Below are 21,487 nucleotides of genomic sequence, written 5' to 3'. Positions count from 1 at the left end.
AACACTCCCCTGCCTAGAGGGACACCCATCTAAGTAGGAAGACATGAGAGCCTAAGGCCATCTGCCAGCAGGAAGTAAGTTTTCTGTGAGAGGGGACGTGGGTACAGGTCAGATGTGTATGCATGAGGTTGTCCTCCAAGATGAATCCTGTGTGCTGAGCACAGGAATGCATGTCGGTAGTCCCAGCTACTTCAGGCTGAGGCAGGAGGATCACTTGAACCCAGGAGTTCAAGGCCAGCCTGGGCAACACAGGAAGACCAAGTCCCCCTCCACAAAAAAAAAAAAGTGTCCTGTGAAAAGGACACTGTCCACCTTCATGAAAGACACCCAAGACCAAATCGGAAAACACATCGTGTCGTTTGCCCTAAGTCAGACAGTCCCTAGTAGGAGCAGGTACACCCTAGGGACTTCACTCTCCATCACATTAAGCCCCAGCCCCAGGGATCCACAAATGTCGGTGTCTGGGAAGCCACTGCCTAGAAAACAGCAGGATGAGAACCCTTCTCCATCATTTGCTGTGCTGTTTAAGAAAAATAAGTAGGGCGCGGAGAATCAGAAGCCCAAAGCCAGCCTCAACAACCCAAGAGCCTAGGCAACTTGGCCAGACCCTGTCTCAAAAAGGCTGGGGATGTTGCTCCTGGGCTCAATCACTGATACCAAAAAGACAAAAAAAAAAAAACTATAAATTCAAAAAATCAGTTTATTAGCATGATATAATGAGGTCCATAGAAACATTTTATTTGTAATACTTCTCATTACAACATATAAATGCGACAACTTAAGCTCTCTTAAGACAGAAAAATGTCCAAGCTGCATTCTTACTCTGCCCTGGCTTTCAGTGAGGTTCTTCACACCTTAGTCATTTTCAGGGTGTGTTCAGTTAAAGACCAAAGAGGCCACCCCTGTGCTGTCAGCTGGTCCCTGAATAACCCAGTGTTCTCTATTAACTAGGGTATTGATCATTCAAATTCTTCAGGTCCAGATCTATTTTTTATTTTTTTATTTGATATACATGTTAAAATTATTTTCATATATTAACATTTTCTACTGAATGTGTTTCAGATTAAATGAATTTCAGGATTCCAACATTTATTTTATATAAAATTAAAAAATCAAATGATAAGTATTTGAAGGCAAACATTTGGATGAATCTCTCATTGTGAGCGAGTATCCATTCACTACTAAATGTATTTGTTCAGCCACTCGATTAAATTCCTTCTTGCCTCATCAATGTAAGGCTTGTCAGCAGGTAAACAGTCTTCTCTCTTGCGATGCACAAAACCATGGGTTTGCCCAGAAAATGTTTTAATTTGATATTCAACCTTGCAGTGTTCTTTCAACTTCTGTGTCAGCAAAGAGACCTGGTATGCAAAACATTTTCATGATGACATGATTTTAACTTGTTAGCAACATTTTTCATTCTCTAAATCTTCACCGAGTATTCATAAAAGAGATTTAACATCGATCCTTTAAATTATAAACAAGTACCACAGCTATACCAGATTTTAACTATAATTTATAATTAAAAGTTCTTACTGCTGGCAAGTAAACCATGTCCAAATAAACCCACCACAAATTGAAAATGTGGGAGGCTGGGGGTCTGGTATGGCAGTGAAGCACTTGCGGCATGTGCAGGGCCTGGGTTCAATCTCCAGCATCGAACCCCAAAATGCATTGACCACACCCGACCTGATGCCCGTCCTCTCTAAGCAGCACAGGGCACCGTACCGTGTTGTCTTTTCCCCCTCTGACTGCAGGGCTGACTGTCACTGTCCACTGTTACAGAGGATCACACCACATATTGCCAGCCCAGGAAAAGATCCAACTGCACAATTCAAAGCACAGTTTCACCAAATGTGTGTCATTTTCACACCATCTTGAGTTGAAAATTCCTAAGTGAGACCATGATGAGTCAGGAACTGTTTCTAAAATCATTTGCATTAACATATTGGTTACTACTACTAATTGGCAAAAGACTGCTTTTGAATCACACTTGTGCTTTTTCCTTATCAACATACTGGATCTAACAAATCCATCTTTAAGGTAAAACACTTTCTGGTGACTCACGGGTCACCATGGAGGGGTCGGAGGCAGGACCCATTTCTTTGTCCAGTGACCAGGCCATGCTGAGAACACTTCTTTCAGATGTCATGTTAAATAAGCATATTTAGGGGAGTTACAATTAATTCTACTCTTTATCTCTAATAAAAACTCATCTTTAAGATTTCTATGTTGGAAAACATCTGGAGCAGCAATAAATGAATGCTTTGAGATTTCTCCCTCAAAATGTCAAGTCATGCTATTAAACGCACAAACGAGAAGAGGAAAGATGCCAACTTACTTGCTCCAGTGGAATCACAGCATCATTTTCAGCAAAAATGAACAACGTGGGATTCTTTAAACTGTAAATATCTTCAGAATCCTTGACGATGCCTGAAAGACAAGTTCAAGGGCTTGAGAGTATGATCTCCATAGTCATGCCACAGGAAACTGCCTCGATCTGGCTTGACTGTTCAAAGTAAAAATGTGTTTGGAGGGCTTTGTTCATTTTATTTTTTAGCAGTTCCACAAAAGTGGCCTGGCCTATACCATTAGTGTAAAAGAGCAACTCCATCAGCCAGACCTACCCTCCTGCTCACTCACTAGGAATGAAGCCATCAAGGAATGGAGTCACGCCTTGAAGACCACTGCACGAAGACTCAGGTGGGTCTGACAAGTGCTCCCTCCTGGGATCTGCCTTCCCTTACAAATAAGTGATAGCTTCCAAGCCACTATTCTAGAAGTTTCTCTCTGCCAACACAAGTCCCACAGGTTCTGACTTCAATGCACTGAGTGGTTTAGAATGGGTATTTATGCTCAGACAAGCCCACAGCCTGTGACTGTCTGGTTCTAACAGGTCATTCTGTGAAAATTTGTTTTCCTCCTTGTCTCATAACTTAGAGACTGATCAGTAAAAACATGCTCCAGCCAGCCCTCAGGAACGCCCGCCACTGTGGAGAAATAAGTACGCGCTATCATTTTATAGGAGAAAAAAACAATCTTTTTCAACTTCCTGACAGCAGCACAGCAAAGCTAAGAAACGTGGAGGATCTCCTTACCTACCACTCCTCTCCAGGGGACAGGGTGCCACTCTGGCAAAGCCACTGTGGTTGGACCCCAGCTGGATGTCCCCTGGGCCTGCCACACCAGGCTCTGCAGCTCACGTACCATGCAGCAGCAGCCAGGAGGTGGCGCTAGTGAGGCGTCCATGCAGGCGCCCTCTGCTAATTCACCTTGGGAGAGCAAGCCCAGGTCCCCTGTGCCCTAGTGCAACTGGTCATTTATTGAGTCTGCTTCCTTTTGTATAAGTAAATATTTAAAGAGGTGTTTTTTTTTTAATGTAGGTGTAATACCAAATGTAGGTGAAAATGCCACAGTGAGGAACCATTAAGCCAAATAAGAATCATTGGCACATATATTACTTCATGATACTCTGGTGTAAAAGAACTTTACCACATACTGGTATAACTTTATGACCTACTAGTCAAATTTTCTTGTGACTTTTTTTTTTTTTTTTTTTCAAAATTTTCCAGTCGGAATGTTTTTTGGCTGGGGGTGAGGGAAGGGCACTTGGAATTGAATCCAGGGGTGCTTTATCACTAAGCTCTCACTAAGTGCTTTATCACTAAGCTAAAGCCCGATCCTTTTTTTATTTTCATTTTAAAAAATGGTCTCACTAAGTTGTTGAGGCACTCAGGAAGTTGCTCAGGTTGACCTTGAGCTTTCTTTCTTTTTTTTTTCCTTTCTTTTTCTTTTCTATTTTACTTATCTATTTATTTATTTTTTTTTTTTTTTAGTACTGGGAATTGAACCCAGTCTAACCACTGAGCCATATCCCCAACCCTTTTTATTTTGAGACAGGGTCTTACTAAGTTGCTTAGTACTTAGCTCCTTGGGAAGTTTCTGAGGCTGACTTTGAACTTGTGATCCTCCTACCCCAGCCTTCTGGGCTGCTGGGATTGCAGGTGTGTGCTGCCACACCCCACTTGGCCTTGAACTTCCTATCAGTCTCACAAGTCACTGGGATCCCAGGCGTGTGCCACCACACCCATGCATTCTGAATGCTTCAGTACCCCATACCCGGTATGCAGTGTCTATTTACAGATACGTTGATTTTAGTTCTTTGTTATAACTCTGGTTTGTTTTGACTAAAATGTAGAAGTTATTTACATTTTAGAGTGGGTTTTCTTTTTCTTTCTTTCCATCTCTGTATGTGTGTGTGTGTGTGTGTGTGTGTGTGCGCGCGCACACACACACGCCTATTAGTTGAAAGCAATTCATATCTTGGAAAAATGTTTTCACGGATGTCGCTAATAAATATACTGTTGAGAAAGGCAAGATAGTGTGCACCTGAGGACCCAGCATCTCATGAAACAGGTGGGAGAACACTCGGGCCCAAGAGTTCAAGACCAGCCTGCTCAACACAGAGAGATCCTGTCTCAAAAAACTGAATCAATTAGCTAGGTGTTATGTCACACACCTGTCATCCCAGCAGCTGGAGAGACTGAGAGGGATCACAAGTTCAAGGCCAACCTCAGCAACTTAGTGAGACCCTGCCTCAAAATAAAAAATAAGAAGCGATGGGATGTAGCTCAGGGGTAAAGCACCCCCACGTTAAATTCCCAGTATGAAAAAATAATTAATGACTCAATTAAATAATATATACGTGCATACACTCTCATATGTAACATAGCTTGATACTGATGATCATCACAGGAAGCAATGCTAGGTTAGGAATGGAGACCTCAGGTTAGACGGTGGGGTGCAGGCCTGCTCACTCCCAGTGACACCTGTACTTAGTGTTACCATATTACAAACCTCCAATTCTGCTTTTGAATTCTTTTTTATTTCTGGGGGTGGGTACCAGGGATTGAACTCAGGGACACTCAACCACGGAGCCACATCCCAGCCCTATTCTGTATTTTATTTAGAGACAGGGTCTCACTGAGTTCCTTAGTGCCTCAGCATTGCTGAGGCTGGCTTTGAACTCACCATCCTCCTGCCTCCGCCCCCGACCCACTGGGATTACAGGTGAGCGAGCACCACTGTGCCTGGCTATTTTTGAATTCTTAAAGTCTTTTTTTTTTTTTAATCTCAAACTCCGGAACTCTAGCGATCCTCCCACCTCAGGCCCCCGCGGTTAGGACAGCACCAGGCTGCCCAGCTCAATGCCGATGTCTTCAGGTGGTCTGGGTTCTGTGCTGCCTGCAAGAGGCCTGTGGTTACTGTCGCTCACCTGCCACGCCTGAGTGCACAGGAGCGTTCCCCTGCCCCCATCCCCAGTGGACATGCACAGGCGGATTTACCGTAGACGGACACCCCTGCCCTGAGTTCTGGGTACGTCATCATCACGTGGTGCACGGCGATCCCACCCCAGCAGAAGCCCACGACGCCAATCTTTTGGGCATGGCACTGTTGCTTCAGGTACCTCAGGACGGCATCGAACTCTCTGAACAGAAAGAGAAGGCTTTCAGAACTCGGGGCTGCCTTGTGAATCAGGCAGGGCCCAGCCGGTGACGGAGGGCTGCCTGGGTCACTGCTGTCCCAAGGTGCCCAAGATCCCTGCTCCTCCAACCTCACTGCTCCTGTGCAGTGATGCTAAGTCCCACGGGCATCCCTGCGGAGCCCAACCAGGCCTGTGTGCTCTCCCCAAAACACAGCTGCTCCTGGCTCACTTCCCAGCTGGGCGCTGAGCAGCAGCCCTGCCAGCCTCGGGAGAGGAGCACCTAAGACCACCTAAGACGTAAGTCCAGACTCTGCTGGTCCCCACCTCTCTGTCCACTCAGGGAGGAGCTGGCCATCACTGGGGCGGTTCCCCAGACACTCTCTGATCTGACACATTCATTCCTTCCCTAAAACCCACCACTCTGCATCACCCCTGTCCTCCTCTGCCCAAAGAGCAGAGCAGAATTTGGAAAGCCACCAGGGCTATTTAAGTCAGGAGGACAGCAAGAACAGCAGCCCTGTCTTGCACATGGTTCATTTGCAAATCCATCGTTGGAATCTGGAGTACACTTTCAACTAGAATCTCTGTTCCAAAGTGAGCTCAGGCTACAGGGCCAGCCAGAAAGTTCTATCTGATCCGCTGCAAGAAATGCTATATATTTGTAATATTTTTTTCAAAAAAGAACAAAGCAGCTCTGTCACCTCTTTCTTTTAAACATAACATATATTTGAACACATTTAAACCAATGCATCACACCCTACTGTGTGCAAATAGTTATTTTCATAATGTGACAAGAGTAGTAATAAAGCAATTCTACAAAATAAAATGTAATAAGAGCAGTTTGGGCCCTTGGGGTGTTTCATTTTCTTGAATGCTTTCATTCTGAGAATAAATGCCTTCATTTGGAGGATGAGAAGAAGGAAGGCATTTCCGTAAAAATTCTTCTACTCAAGAGACACTGAATGGCTTTAGCTGCCGAAGTCTGCCGCCTACTTTTCTGAGAACACCCGGATTCAGCTCTGGGATGAAGCACCCCTCCACGCACACACTGTGCCCTTGGTTCCAGGAGTAGAATAGGTAGCCCCTGCCTGGCTAATCATAGCAGAGGAACCTCCTGGCCACGGTGATTACTTGGAGGATGACCTTTGGATCCAGTCATAACCAAAGGGACCAAACGAGACTTGCTGAGTTGCTGGGAGAGAGGCAATGGAGGATTGGAGCTGCTGAAGCCACTTTGCCACCCAGAGGCAAGAGCTACCTGAGAATGAGAAGCCCAGGCACATGAAAGGGAGATGTTGGGAGGAGGAGTCCCTGGAAGCCTTATTTGAGGCCCAAACCTACTCAGTTCTAAAAAGCAGTAACTCTCTGGGCTGGGCTGGGGCTCAGTGGTAGAGCACTTGCCTGGCATGTGTGAGGCCCTGGGTTTCATCCTCAGCTCCACATATAAATAGATAAAATAAAGGTCCCTTGACAACTAAAAAAAAAGAAAGCAGTAACTCTGCGACTGCTCAAGCGTCCAGGATGGGTTTGCTGTCGCTTGTACAGAAACACCTGATGGGACACACAAACCTGCCCACTGCTTCCACAGCATGCCCTTTGGCAGTAAGAGCTTCTCAGACACGGAGGCCACTACACTGCTGGGGCCCAGGGGGTTCTGGTCAGCTCGTACCATCAGCTCACACCCTGCAGCAGATCCAACCTTCTTCCTTTATGCTGTCCAAAGGGCCCTGCGGGCCAGTCACGTGAGGTCCCCCCAGGGGGAAGCGTGGTGAAGCCAGGTCCCTCTCCCCCCTCCCCCGGCTGCCCCCACACCGCCCAGCCTGCCCATAACTCACTTATTGATCTTCCTGGCATTTCTCGTTTTCAACCACTCGGGGAAGGTGGACCAGTCCCCAGTGGGGCTCCACGGCTCTTGCCCCACAAAGAAGTCGGGAACGATGGTTCTGGAAAATGTGGACGTCAGTCAGCCTGGGTTCCGCAGCTGCCTGGATCCGGCATTTGTTTACGTTTCTTTAGCAACTTGCTCAGGCCACAAGAAGGGAAGCTGGTGGCCACAAAGGCCAACTTTAATTGCAGCAAAAAGGCAAATGGTGCCAAAGTCACAGTATCTCAGGTTTCACAACTGCAGGCACTTGGCTCCTGGCAGCCTGGGTGCCAACCCACCCTGGGAAGAAACAAGGCCAGGGGGGCGCTCCCCTGGGATACTCCAGCACAGGACGTGGGGGCATTTGGACATGGGGCTTGTGGCTGGTGGCTAGAGGACCCCTCCTGTCCCCGTCCCCAGGCTGCACCTCTCCACAGGGCCAGGAGACCCCTGGACCTTCACATTAGACTTGGGCCAAAAGGACACCTGGTCCACATGGCCAGTCACTATGAGCAAGCAACTTTCCCAAGACTCCACCCAGGCTGCCAAAGGGACACAATTTCCTGCCCAGAAAGCAAGGTCTACAGCAGGTTCTAGAAGAAACCATAGAAGGAGAACAAGCCAGGTTCCAGAGTCCCTGTTGTTCTCCCCTCAATCGAGCCAGGAGGGACGGAGTCAGCGTGGTGCTTGCTGGAGGCCTGTTTCCCAAAGTCAAGAGGTGCTGCTGGCTGGGGTGGAGGAGTCCAGCACCGAAACCTGGCTCGGGAAAGTCCAGTGCACGTCACAGTAGCACCCACACTGAGGTGTGACCGCAAATCACTGGACCACTTTTAGCCTCTCTCTCCTGAGCAACAAAGGGACAGAGGACTGTGCCAGCAGCCTCAGAGGGCGGTCGTGAGGGTGAAATAACTGGTGTAAATGCAAAAGTGCCTTGCAAGTCGCGGGCGCCCTTGCTCATCTCCTATGCTCTAACTCAACCAAGGACACACGGCAGGACACCCCGGTCACAAGCCCACTCAGCCCCCTCAGCTGGCTGCCTGCCACAGGGTGCCCCAGGGCATCCCATGGTTGCAAACCTCTGTGCCCTGGTTTCCTAATCTGCAGAATGGGAACAGGGGCAGTTCTTCCTCAAAGGGCTGCTGGCAGGACTGAGGGCTGTACGCCCTGTCGTGCCTTCGGCACTTCTGGCCAAGCCAGAGGCCACCTGGCCGGCTGCTTGTTGCTGGTCTTGCCTAGAGAAAAAGTGCTTCATCCTCCAGGGGAACCTGGCGAAGTGAAACCGGCACACCTTTTCATGCCACTGCCATTCCTTTACGCCAGCTGCTCTGTGTAGGAAAACAGGTAAGTTCCCTGGGCTTTCCAGCCCCTGCTTTAGAGAAAGCAAAGAAGTCTGGTGGTGTGTCCGCTCAGTGCCAGCTGGGCTTTACGCGCTTCAGAGCTGGAGAAGAAGGTTGGATCTACTCATCTGCATACTTTCCTCAGCTCCTCTGTGAAGACGGAGCGACAGCTTTCACCAAGGGTGGCCATGGCCGCTCAGTCGAGTAAAGGTGTAAACTCTTAGTGATGAGCAAAGTCTCGCTGTGCTGTTTCTGGAACCCAGTCTAATTCAGGCAGAACTAAGAGGGGATGTGATTGGATCAGGCTGACCCAGAATACCCTGCTGTCCAAGTGAAACCTGACCCAAGGCTGACATGCTTCAAGGGCTCAATAATGGGTCCATTTCAGAGCCAGGGATGTCTGCAGAGGTGTCCTGTCCTGTGATTAGGGAGAGGACTGTCCCATGGGTATAGAGGGCCAGGTGCCCCCAGAGGGACCTGAGGCCCAGGGGCTGGCGTGGCTTCCATCGGGCAGCTTTCAATACCACGTGGCAGTTCCCACCCCCTTCACCACAGGGAGACAAGGAAGCAGAGTGAGTGCACTAGCACGCAGTCAGGTTGGCTTTCGTTTTTGTTTTCCTTTTTGAAAAGAACAAAATGGACCATGGAAATTGACATGAATTAAGCAAAGAACAGAACTGTGCACTTACGTGTATCCATTTCCTGAGATCAAGTCAGCCATATACCTGGTGTTTGGCAACTGCCATCCGAAGATGTCTTGAATGACAATCACGGCTTTGCCTGCGTCAACGGGGCATCTGGTGACATAAGCCTTGATGTGCTCGACTTGAACTTCATGCCCCATGCCTCCATACTCAAGCCTGTGGCCAATGTCACAGGGGCAAGGATGAGCTTCGTTAGCCATCGGAAACCTCAAGATCGGCTGCAGAGAGAGAAGGCACGTTGTGTGCAAACCTGAAGATCACAAATTGTAAACCATAACCAAGATTACTGGAAAACAACCAGGTGCGGTGGCACACACCTGAGATCCCAGCAGCTCAGGAGGCTGAGGCAGCAGGACGGCAAGTTCAAAGTCAGCCTCAGCAACTTAGCGAGGCCCTAAGTAACTTAGTGAGACCCTGTCTCAAAACAAAATTTGAAAAATAAACAAGGCTAGGGATGTGGCTCAGTGGTTAAGCGCCCCTGGGTTCAATTCCTAGAACCCTCCCCCCAAAAAATGAGTAAAGGGGGAAAAATCGAATAAAGCCTGTCTTAGTCCATTCAGGCTGCTATTAAAAAATACCATAAACTACATAACTCATGAACGACTGAGACCTACTTCTCATAGTTCTGGAGGCTGAGAAGTCCAAGGCAAGATGCAAACAGGCTCAGTGTCTGATGAGGGCGCTTAACCTCCCATGAGCGCTTCACCCTGGTGACCTCTCCACCACCCTGGTGACCTCTCCACCACCCTGGTGACCTCTGCACCCTGCAGAGACCCAGCTTCCCGCACCGTCCCCTGAGGATGAGGAGGTCCACATGTGAATTCGGGGGGCACATTCGGTCCACAGCAAGCCCAACGAAGAGAAAATTCAAGAAGATTAAAATCAGATTCCTGGAAGAGTTATTAAAATAGGCACATCTCCAGCAAAACCGAGGATTAAAAAGGCAAGAATGATAAGCACACATGCAACAATAAAACAAGATCCGAATGCAAAGGTGACGTGAAGGTGTTCTGTTAGGCTGGGGTGTAGCTCAGAGGTCGAACCCTGCCCGGCACATGAGCAGCCCTGGGTTCTGTTTATTTATCTAAATAAATGAATGAGTAAGATTTTTCTCCTCAAAATAAAAAACAATGACTATGAACAACTTTATGCTAATAAATTTGAAAACACAAACTTGACAAGTTGGTAGCATAGCAAATACAGGGCATATTTCTCACCCGTTTTATATGCCTAACTTCAAAACTCAATGTACAAGGAAAGAAGGCAGTGAGACAATTCTAGATTAAAAGACACTGAAGAAAAATAAATTCACCGAGGTTGTGGTTCAGAATTAAGAACAGCTATAAAAGACAGATGAATAAATGTGGATGATAGTTGACACTGTGTATTAGTATCAGTTTTATTTTATATTTTTTAGATGTTGATAGACCTTTATTTTATTCATTTATTTATATGAGAATTGAACCATTGCCTCATACATGCTAGGCAAGCTCTCTACCATTAAGCCACAACCCCAGCTCCATATCAGTTTTATTTTTATTTATTTGTTTTTTATATTTTGGGGAGGTACCAGGGATTACAACCAGGAGCACTTAACCACTGAGCCACATCCCCAGCCCTTTTTTGTATTTTATTTAGAGACAGGGTTTCATTGAGTTGATTAGGGCCTCACTAAGTTGTTGGGGCTGACTTTGAACTCAATCCTCCTGCCTCAGCCTCCTAAGCCACTGAGATTACAGGCGTGTGCCACCACAGGTGACTTAGGATCAGTTTTATAAGGTGTGAGTAAGTGTAGTAATAGTGGTTATATAGAGGAGCGTTCCCACTTTTAGAACATGTGTGCTCCAGTACTGGTGGTGAGGTGTCACGAGATCTACAACTTGCCCCCGACTGGTTCATAAAATACACACACAACACACCTTTAGATACCTAACGCCATGTGGTAAATCGCCAGGGCTGCTGTCGCTGGACGACCGGCGGCCAAGTGTTTGCTGAACTACTCTTTACATTTTTTTTATGTTTGAAACGTTTTCAGCACAGAAAATTGATATAGGGAACCTGACCAGAGATACTCACCAATCAAATAAATAAATAAGTAAAAACAGGAGTAAATGTCATCTTGGACCAAATAAAATCTGGCTGTATCTTGGATGTGAAAATGAGCAAGAGTAAGAGTGCATGAAAAAATGTGTGACTCCTTTATTTACAAAATCGGATGCAAAGAGTCAAAATTAAATTCTAGTACATCAAATCTTATTTTTTTAATAATACAGGGGATTGAAACTGAGCTGTACCCCCAGCCCTTTTTTGTTGTTTTTATTTTGAGACAGGGTCACATTAAGTTCGAGCCTGACCTTGAACTTGCCATCCTCCTGCCTCACCTCCCAAGTCACTGAGATTACAGGTGTGCACCACGGTGCCCAGCCTCAAATGTGTTTTCAAGCGTATGTATCATGACCCTATCTGGAAAGCAGAGATGACTGACCGTTAGACGTTCTATGACGCAGTCTACGAGGACAACAGATTAAAGGAGTGAATGCACATCGTCATCCCCACAGATGAAGAGAAAGCATTTGTCAACAGCTTCATGTGCTGAATGTTTATGTCCCCTCAAAATCCCTATGTTGAAGCCCTAAGCTCTAGCATGGCTCTATTTGGAGACAGGGCCTTTAGGAGGAAAGTAAGGCTAACTGAGATCACGAGGGTGGGGCCGCGGTTCTCATGAGAAGAGACCCCAGAGATCTTCCTCTCTTTTGTGCCTATTTACCATCCAGGACAAGAGCCCTTCACAAAATACTGAATTGTCCAGAACTATGATCTTGAACTTCTAGCCTCCAGAACTATATGAAAATAAAGTTTTGTTGTTTAAGCCCCCTAAGACTGTTTTGTTGTTGTAGTTTTTTGTTTGTTTGTTTTGTTGTTGTTGTTGTTTGCTTATTTGCAATGCTGGGGATCAAACCCAGGGTCTCGCACACCTGGCAAACATTCTATCACTGAGTCACACCCATAGCTCCAGACCATGGTATTTTGATTTGGCAGCCTGAGTAGACTTAAGACAATAGCCATTATGATAAACGAAAATTATACCAAATTCCTACAGCAAACATCCTTCTTAAGGCCAAGAAAAAAGACAAAGATGCCACTTACCGCTATTCTTATTCTATGTGGGCTGAGGGTTCAACCAATGCAATAAGACAAGAAAAAGAAATACAAATTATAAGAATCTGACAGAAAGAAAAATCATCACTGTCCCTTGACATATGGTGCCACAGAGCCCTCAAGATTACAAACAGGAGGAATGGAGTGTTTAGCATGGCTACAGCTCTCTGTGGCTTGAAGAATGGACTCATTTCCTGACAGTTCTGGAGGCTGGAAGTCCAAGATCAAGATTCCAACCAATTCACTTTTTTATTAAGGACTCCCTTCCTGGATGGTGGAGGAGAACTTGTCTCTCTGTCTTCAAGCGACATTTTTTCAGTGAATTCACACACAGGAGGAAGAAAGCACAGAGTGAGGGAGTCCCTCCTGCCTCTTCTCACACAAAATCAAAGCTATGCAAGAATCGATGACATTCTTACAAACCAGCAAGAATCGATGACATTCTTACAAACCAGCAACAATCAGAAAACATGATTTTTAAATGCCACTCAGAGTACCAACACTTGTTGGACAGGAATAACGCTAACAGCAGATGTGTGAGAGCATTCAGAGAAATCTACTTTTTAACCCTAAGGGCAAAACAAACCTACACAAGTGAATACATATGTCACGGTTACTGATTATTCATTAAAAGAATCAATATTTATAAAGCCAGCGGCAGGCACGGTGGTGCACACCTGTAACCCCAGTGACTAGGGAGGCAGAGGTAGGAGCATCCCAGGTTCAAAGCCAGCCTTAACAACTAAGGAAGGCCCTGAGTGACTTAGCCAGACTCTGTCTCAAAATAAAAAAGGCTGGGGATGTAGCCTGGTGGTTAAGCACCCCTGGGTTCTCCCTGGTACCAAAAAAAAAAAAAAAAAAAAAAAATTTTTATAGACAATAACCTCTTCAAAGTAGCCTCTAAGATCAATGTAATTAAAATGAAAATTCCAAAAATATATTTCATATTAAAATTAATAAAAATGGTTAAGGGACAAGAATAACCAAGCTACGTCAAAGAAAATGAAGGATGAGAATCTTGCTTTAATCATAAAACAGAACCTATTTAAACACTCTGGCATTGCTGATGGGACAGACAAATCAATCTGTGGAACAGACGAATAGCTCTGCGAACAGCCTGTATGTATTCACCCGGTTACTGAGGACACCAAGAAGGGACAGCCCCAGGTCACACACAACAGGAGGTCCTGGGGAAACCGCCCAACCCAAAACAGATGAAAACCCAGACCCCACCAAGGGAAATGTTCTAGTGGGATGACATATACAAACCAAACTGTGGAACATGGAGGTGTCTGACGGCCACAAATATAGAAAAATGAAGATAAACAGAGCAAAGAAGGTGACAAGAGAATTGTCAGCAGGGAAGGAGTGGCTGCAATTTAAAATGGTTGTCAGGGGACTTCTAACTAAAAAAAAACTGACCTTCAAGCAACAGAGGTGAGAGCTGGTGCCCTGCAGATATCTGGAGGAAGAGTGGGGCAGGGAGAAGAAACACGTGCAAAGGCCCTGAGGCAGGAGCATGCCTGGCGTGTTTGAAGAACAGGAGACCCATGTGGTTGATACAGAAGAGGCAAAGTGGTAGGGGGTAGTGTAAAGGTACCAGAGCCTTACTGGAAGAATTCAGCTTTCCTTGGCATGAGATGAAAGCTGCTAGACAGTTCTGGCAAGAGAAGTAGCTCATTTGAGTTGCTTAAAGGTAACATTAAGGGGAGGGAAAGTGCTGGGGAGGGATATTGGCCAAAACATATCCTTATACTGTGTGCACGTACGAATATGTAGCAGCCAATCCCATCACCGTGCCCTACTATCATCCACCAATAAAAAATGCGGGAAAAGTGTCCCTCAGAGCTGGGGGGTGTGGTCGAGGGCCGAGCGCTGGCCTTGGCATGCACCCGGGCCTGGGCTCAATCTCCAGAACCCAAGAGAAAGAAAGAGGAGATAAACGTGTCACGGAGAGCGAGCTCGTTAGGTGTCCAAGGAAGAAAAGGAAGTGCATCCATGACTGCGAGTCCACCCATGGAAGTCCACCCAGGTCCGGGCAAGGGGTGCGGCACACCTCGGTGGGGAGGACAGCAGGGGGCCCCGCAGGGTCTGGACAGAGTTCACAGAAGAGCCGGCCCAGCTGGCAGCTCAAGTGAGCAGCATCGGAGAAAACAGAGCCCTTCTGTCCCGCATCTGGAGGACAGTGTCTTCCAACAAGCAGGGACAGGCCGGGAGACGCAGGTTTGCGGTGGTGAGCTTCACGAACTTCAGGCTGCGGCAGGTTAAGCTTGAAAAGAGAGGCGAGCGGACCGCAGGCCGGGCGAAGAGAAGGAAGCCCCGGGGCTGGCCGGTGATGGACGCGCGCGGCGGACCCTCATCACCGCGGGTCGGGACTCACTCCTTCACCTGCTCGCTTAATAGTGACCCGACGTCATTCACGGACGTGCAAAGAACCCGGGTTGCTGATGCACGCACGCTCCCTGCCGAGGTCAGGGTGACGCTATGTGCGATGACCTGTGTCCCCAAAAGTCCCCCTCCGGCCACTAATCAGGACTCGCGGGTCCAAGGACGTGGGGTCTGTGGCAGTGATTAGCTCGTAAAGGTGGAGTCACGATCCTCTAAGAAGAGACCAGGGCCTGTCTGCTCTCCACCGGGGGGGGGGGGGGGGGGGGGGGGGGACACCGCAAGGAGACCGTCCCCCGACGACCAGGAAGCAGACCCTCGGCAGGCCTGGGGCCCCGGCGCCTTGATCTTGAGCTCCCATCCAGGACTTGGAGCCCCCAGCGCCCGCCGTTGGTTGTGGCGGCAGAAAGTGACAAAACTCTGCCTTCTCTTCCCACCTCGTCCCCTCAGTAGGTCTCCTTCCCAGGGTCAATGTACTTAGAAGCCATGTCGGCCTTGAGCTCGGCGCTGGTGAAGCGCGGCACCGGCCAAGTGAGTCGACTTTCAACAGACGCAGCCCTAAGTTCGGTGCCTTGTGAGTTGGGGGAGAGGCTGCGGCCCCCTAGGGTCCTGGAGCCCGAGCCCGCACTTTCGCGAGGGCTGTGGTTCGGGATTCGCTAACTCGGCGTTGGAGGTGACTTCACAGAACATAACTGGCGCACACAACAGAAGTGACTCGACGGGCATTTAAACCGTGAGATGGACCAGCATCCTCAGGGAAGGCCAGCAGGCACAGAAGAGTCCAGAAGACTGAGCCCGGGGGTCCTCAGGGAAGCCCGCAGGCCCGCGAATGCGTCTGGGAAGGAAGAGCCTCTGACCAGGAGGAGCGACCTCGCCAGTGAAGAGAGGGTCTCAACAAGTGGGGAGGTCGGCTGGGCCACGTGCTACCAGGAGACACGAGGAATCAAGCTGAGGGAGAGGGGCCAGCCAAGGAGAGCGTGCAGTGGGCTTTAGGGGGGATGAGAAGAGGGACTGGAGGCAGAGGACCCAGGAAACTCCAGACTGGCCGGAAGGGGCAAAGAGATGGAGCCCGCAGAGGTGAAAGGAAGACTCCCCGTGCAGAAGAGGATGCCAGAACCAAATAAACCAACGACGGGTGGGCAAGAGGGCAGAGTCCCACACACAGTGCCGCAGAAGCAGGCCTGGGTCCCCCGCCCAGAAGGGGGCAGAGTTGACCCCAGGAGGAGTGTGTCCAGGCAGAGGTGGGGACGATCCCAGCTGTAGCTGGGTGCTCTTAACTAAGCAGTCACCCACCCCACCTCCAAGGGTGGGACTGGACCTGGGGAAGGAGAGGCAAAGAGGCCATGTCCCCTGGTCAGGGCTGCAGTGGTGGCCAGCCTCCGCCAGTTCTACAGAGTCACTCCAGGAGGCAGGAGGGCACTGGGGACCCACAGTGGGGGCTGGATGGGCCAGCGCCAAGGCGCACAGCTGAGAAAACAGGTCACAGAGGCTCACCACCCACCACAGCCAGCCACCGTGTTGGAGGTTAGAAATCTAGGTAGGAAAAGCAGAACTGAACTGTTCAGAGGAAATGCAGGAGAGTTCCTCTTGCTTCAACCTTGGAGTGAGGCAGAATTTCTTAAATGAGCCCCCAAAACATACATCTAAAGGAAAGAACTAATTTTTTTAGAGTAAGGCAATTGTAGAAAATGGAATAGTGAGTGGCTATTTGAGGAGGTTGAGAGCTGTTGCTCGTGGTGGCAAGTGAGGGTCATGGTATGAGTCTGTTGCAGAGTTCTCCTCTCTTTTAGATACAGCATGATGAACGTGCAGATGGAACTGCCAGATGTCTGGATTTACCTGGGGGGGGGGCTGGGGGGGTGATGTCCATGTGCCCACCGGGCAGGGACTGGGCAGTGAGTCCAGGAGCATCCCGCTCTATTGTGTACATGCTGGGGATCTTCCATAGCAAAAACAAAAAAGCTTGTACATGTTCATCTTGATAACTAAGACAATGAGGTTAATAAGACAATTACATTAACAACAAATAAAATACTTCCTAAACAAACTGGAAAAACGGACTAGGAGAAAATATTATTTTTTAAAACAGGAGATTTAGTGTATAAATAAAATACATGAGGAATTCTTAGCCAGGTACAGTGGCACATGCCTGTAACCCCAGCTACAGGGGGGCTGAGACAGGAGGATCACAAGTTGGAGGCCACCTTCAGCAATTTAGCAAGTCCTAAGCAACTTAAAGTAAAAAAATTAAAAAGGACTGGGGGTGTGGCTGGGGATGTAGTTCAGTGGTTAAGCAACCCTGGGCTCAGTCCCCTGTGCCAAAAAAAGAACAAAGAAAGGGGTAATCTGGACACAGAATCACACTGGAGAGAAGGCCACTTTAAGAGGGCGATAGAGTAGAGAGAGGTATCTACCACTCAAGAAATACCAGGGACTGCCAAGAGGCACCAGAACTGAAAGAGGCAAGGAAAGGTCCTCCCCCGTGGGTGTCAGAGAGAGCACGGCCCTGCTTACACCCTCATTTTGGACTTCCAGCTTTCAGAACTGAGAGAATAAATTTCCGTCCTAAATTCAAATCTCTGGTTTGTGGAAATTTGTTACAGCTGCCCAGGAAACAAATGACATTGTCAGAATGAATAAACTACATCTATATTTATCAATATGGTGTCTCAAAAACAAAGCTGTGTAAGAAGATAAGAGGTATTTTGATATTAAGTAAATGTTAACAACAAAAGTTATGTATATATGATTCATAAATATACTGTAGTAAACATGTCATGTACAGGAAATAAACTAGTTCCAGCAGGAATGGGAATTGGGTCCAGTGATACTTGCTACATTGTAGGTCCTTACAAAGCTTTGACTTGAAGTCTGCAGGACAAGATGATAGCTTTTAAATCTGGGTGAAATGAAAACGGATGGCTGTTTTGTCATTCCCAGCGTTCGTTTTCCTGAATATTCTCAGTGTTTCATAATTACACATGGGGTCATTCTGTTTTTTTGTTTGTGCCAATGTTTTTGTGTTTGTTTTGGTACTAGGGATTGAACCCAAGGGCACTGAACCACTGAGCCACATCCCCCGCCCATTTTATTTTTTACTTTGAGACAGGGTCTCACCAAGTTGCTTAGGGCCTGGCCGAGTTGCTGAAACTTGTTTTTTTGTTTTGTTTGTTTAATATTTTTTTAGTTGTCCATGGACCTTTATTTTATTTACTTAGATGCGGTGCTGAGAATTGAAGCCAGGGCCTCACACATGTTAGACAAGTCCTCTACCACTGAGCCACAACCCCAGTGAGGCTGGCTTTGAACTCGCAATCCTCCTGCCTCAGCCTCCCGAGCTACTGGGATTACAGACTGTACCACTACTGTGGTAATTAGATTTTAAAACAAAAAAAATTAATAAGCAGTTATTCCATCCAGGACAAATGGACTCTCGTTTTCTTGGTTTTGTTTTTCATAAGCTCCTTATGGAACTATTATTAGTAAAAGATGTCACAACAGTTGAGCGGCGATAGCAGAACATTTTACCAGCCAGTGCACTCTTTGTTAAGATCCAAATCCGTGGGCTGATTTGAGCTGTCCTGTAAGGACCCAGAGACCACAGGAAACACTGGCTGTTGCAAAGCAGCCTCTGATAAGAATCATTTGCTTTGTCTTCAGTTGTTGTCCACGTTCCAGAAGGAATTTTCATAGCCAAAGAGTGTCCTTCTCGACAGGTATTTCAAGTTGACTCTTCCACAGAAAGGGTAGCAGCCTGGAGAGAGCTGGGTGTGTCCAACGTGGCAGGCTGGACACTGGCCCAGACCTTCTCCCAGCTGCGAGTCCAAACCTGTGTGTCGGGGCCAAGTCCTGCAGACAGGACGCACAGAGTTGCTGTTGACTGGCCTGCGTGGAGCCCTGCAACTCCCAGGGAACACGTCCTTGACTCTCAGTTAATTATACGATAAGGACATTTTTCTATATACACCTTCCAGGATTTTCACCTCCCCCACCATGATTAATTTCTGAAAAGATAAGTTCCAGGAAAAAGTCAAACCATTAATTTCATACAGATAGCTAAAAGAAAATGTCAAGCTGGGCACAGTGGCATACACCTGTAATCCCAGTAGCTTGAGAGGCTGAGGCAGAAGGATCATGAATTCAAAGCCAGCCTCGCCACTTAGTGAGGCCCTAAGCAATTCAGAGAGACTCTGTCTCTAAATAAAATAAAAATTTTAAAAAATGGGGCTGGGGATGTGGCTCAATGGTGGAACGCTACTGGCTTCAATCCCTGGTACCAAAAAAATTAAAATAAAACATCAAGATCGCAAATGTATGATGTAAAGAAATACGTAATGAAACACAAATGGGAGAGGAAACATTCCTCCAGAGGAGGAAGTCCATCAATTCTTTGTGAGTCAAGACAGAATTTGGGCTGGGGATATAGCTCGTTGGTAGAGTGCCTGCCTCCAATGCACGAAGGCCCTGGGTTCAATCCCCAGCACCACCAAAAAAAAAAAAAAAAAAAAAAAAAAAAAGACAGAATTTATGGAATCTATCAGTCTACCAGTTACTCATGACCTAGAAAGAGCTGCAAAATGACCTCCATACAATGACCAGGCCTGGAACCAGACAGCCCAGAGGGGAAGTGCAGACGATGACACTTTTCCACTGCAGCCGTTTGTCAAATGACCAGGACACACCCCTACAGAAGACACTCCGTGGCATGTTCTTTGGCAAGGTCCCCAGTGGCTGGCCACAGAAGGTGCATGATTTCCCCATACGCATTCATGCAAGAGGCCACATCACAGGCCCACTCCCCCACAGAGGGATTCCTAAGGCCCCTTCATCTCTGCCTGACATAGTTCCCTCTACAAAAGGACAAGTCAGAGTCCACAGGGATCTCCCTGAGGGTGTGATCTGCAAACGCCATGGTACCTCCGCCTCCTGCCAGTACCTCCTTGAGGCATCCTTGATCTGTGGACATTTGCACTTCACAGCTTCTTTTTTGAACCAGTTATGACATCCACTGTTTCCCTCTTTGGTGAATAATGAACAAAATAAAATATTCACCTGTGTTCCCTTTTATAGCTGTATTAAAAGTCATGATTTTACCTTTTGCCAAAAGTTATTTTTCAACCGTGTAACCAAAGACTTGCTGGGAATCAGAAATGGGTACTAAAGAATGAATGGTCAGCGTGTGGTTTTCCTGCCATGGCACCCCAGGGATTTAAAGAACTCAGAAGTCAGACTTCCATACATGATGACGTTCTCCAACAGAAATAGAGAAACAGATCAGATTTTTACCAACAGAAGTGAGACTGTAACAAGTAAAGAACTCAAGGAATAAAGTGCTAGAGAGTTCAGAAATTGAGAAACAAGTCATGCACAGTGCAACAGGGAAGCAGGGTTCAGGGACACTGGAAGGTAAAATAGGAAGGTGGCGTCTACCAGGGAAGGGTTGGGTGTTTTACTAGTTGAGCATTATAGGAACCTGCAGGGCAGCTGATTTCCAATCTTGCAGCGAGCAGGGCAGGGCCAATACTTATCCTTAGGTAACCGTAGGAACGTCAGCGCCTCCAGATATTTATTTTTTCAGCGACCACACCTTGTAGTTTGCTTAGGGTACGTGATTTAGATAGCAGGAATCAGAAAGCTACCAGGAATGAGAACACACTGGCCTTACACCCGCCAACCGCACCCCTGCCTTTGGCCTTTTCTGGGTCTGTTCCCAGGCCTGGACAGGCTTCCCCAGTTATGTACAGGGCTCATTTCCGACCACCTTATTTTACATGGGCTCTGAAAACAACAGGTGGCCATTTCCATCAGCAAGTGGACATAGATGGCAGTACCCAATGTGAGCACCGCCTGGGCCTGACCCAGGGGTGTAAACTGTACTGTCTTTCTTGGCAAGACCTATCCAGTATCCAGGATGCCATACTCTTAATATGACAGGCCTCCTCCTTAGCGCCCAGGTCAAGGAACACCGCCCAACACGGACAGCGATTGGAAGCAAAAGTGCTCGTTTCTCCAGTTTTATATTCATAAACTACACGATCAAAATGTCCAACCTCAGGGAAATAGCTACAAAAACAGTATTTAATGGCCAGAAGAAGGACTGCTGACGCTGTCTTAACCGGCAACAACCAATATAAGTTTGGATACAGCGCGACTTCCACCGCGTTGCAAGTGCATGGCCGGCCACCCACGGAAAACACACCCCTGTGTGCACAGCCGTCGCCTGGGACGGTAGGGCGAGGGACTGCTTTCTGCAAGGACAGTGCACCACTTCGATGGGCTTTGGCAAGGCCCCCCCTGCGCACCGGCCAAGCCCTTTGCTGCGATGCAAACCCAGGCGCGAGCTCCGCGGAGCATGGCCCCCGGGGCTCTTCGGTCCCCAGCGACGCACACCTACCTTGTCGCGCGGCCCGAGAACTGCTCTGCACCCGAGAGACCGCGAGAGCGCAGCAGGAGCAGGAGCCCGGGGAGCCCCAGCTGGCGGCGGAGAGGGAGGAGCCTCGCGCCTGCACGGGAAGCCGACGCGGTGACGGAGCGCGCCCGCACCCCGGCGGGG

General features: G+C 47.8%; 1 protein-coding gene across 4 annotated transcripts; it reads right to left on the bottom strand.

Moving 5' to 3' along the window:
* Nucleotides 1-682: 682 nt before the first annotated feature.
* Nucleotides 683-21,468, bottom strand: CMBL (carboxymethylenebutenolidase homolog). Of its 4 annotated transcripts, none has more exons than XM_079145507.1 (6): nucleotides 21,329-21,468; nucleotides 9,376-9,608; nucleotides 7,321-7,428; nucleotides 5,346-5,488; nucleotides 2,342-2,433; nucleotides 683-1,361 (listed from the first exon to the last, which is right to left on the bottom strand). In XM_079145507.1, exons 2-6 carry the CDS (start codon nucleotides 9,588-9,590, stop codon nucleotides 1,182-1,184), a joined length of 738 nt encoding a protein of 245 aa, XP_079001633.1. In that variant the 5' UTR covers nucleotides 9,591-9,608; nucleotides 21,329-21,468; the 3' UTR covers nucleotides 683-1,181. The 4 variants fall into 4 exon arrangements, with proteins under 4 accessions (XP_079001633.1, XP_079001635.1, XP_079001634.1 ...); XM_079145509.1 differs by lacking the exon at nucleotides 21,329-21,468 and adding an exon at nucleotides 20,029-20,184; XM_079145508.1 differs by lacking the exon at nucleotides 21,329-21,468 and adding an exon at nucleotides 9,708-9,784.
* Nucleotides 21,469-21,487: the final 19 nt, after the last annotated feature.

This window comes from Sciurus vulgaris (assembly GCF_902686455.1).
Source record: "Sciurus vulgaris genome assembly, chromosome: 6".
Taxonomy (NCBI): domain Eukaryota; kingdom Metazoa; phylum Chordata; class Mammalia; order Rodentia; family Sciuridae; genus Sciurus; species Sciurus vulgaris.
This window is presented reverse-complemented; position numbering and strand designations above follow the sequence as displayed.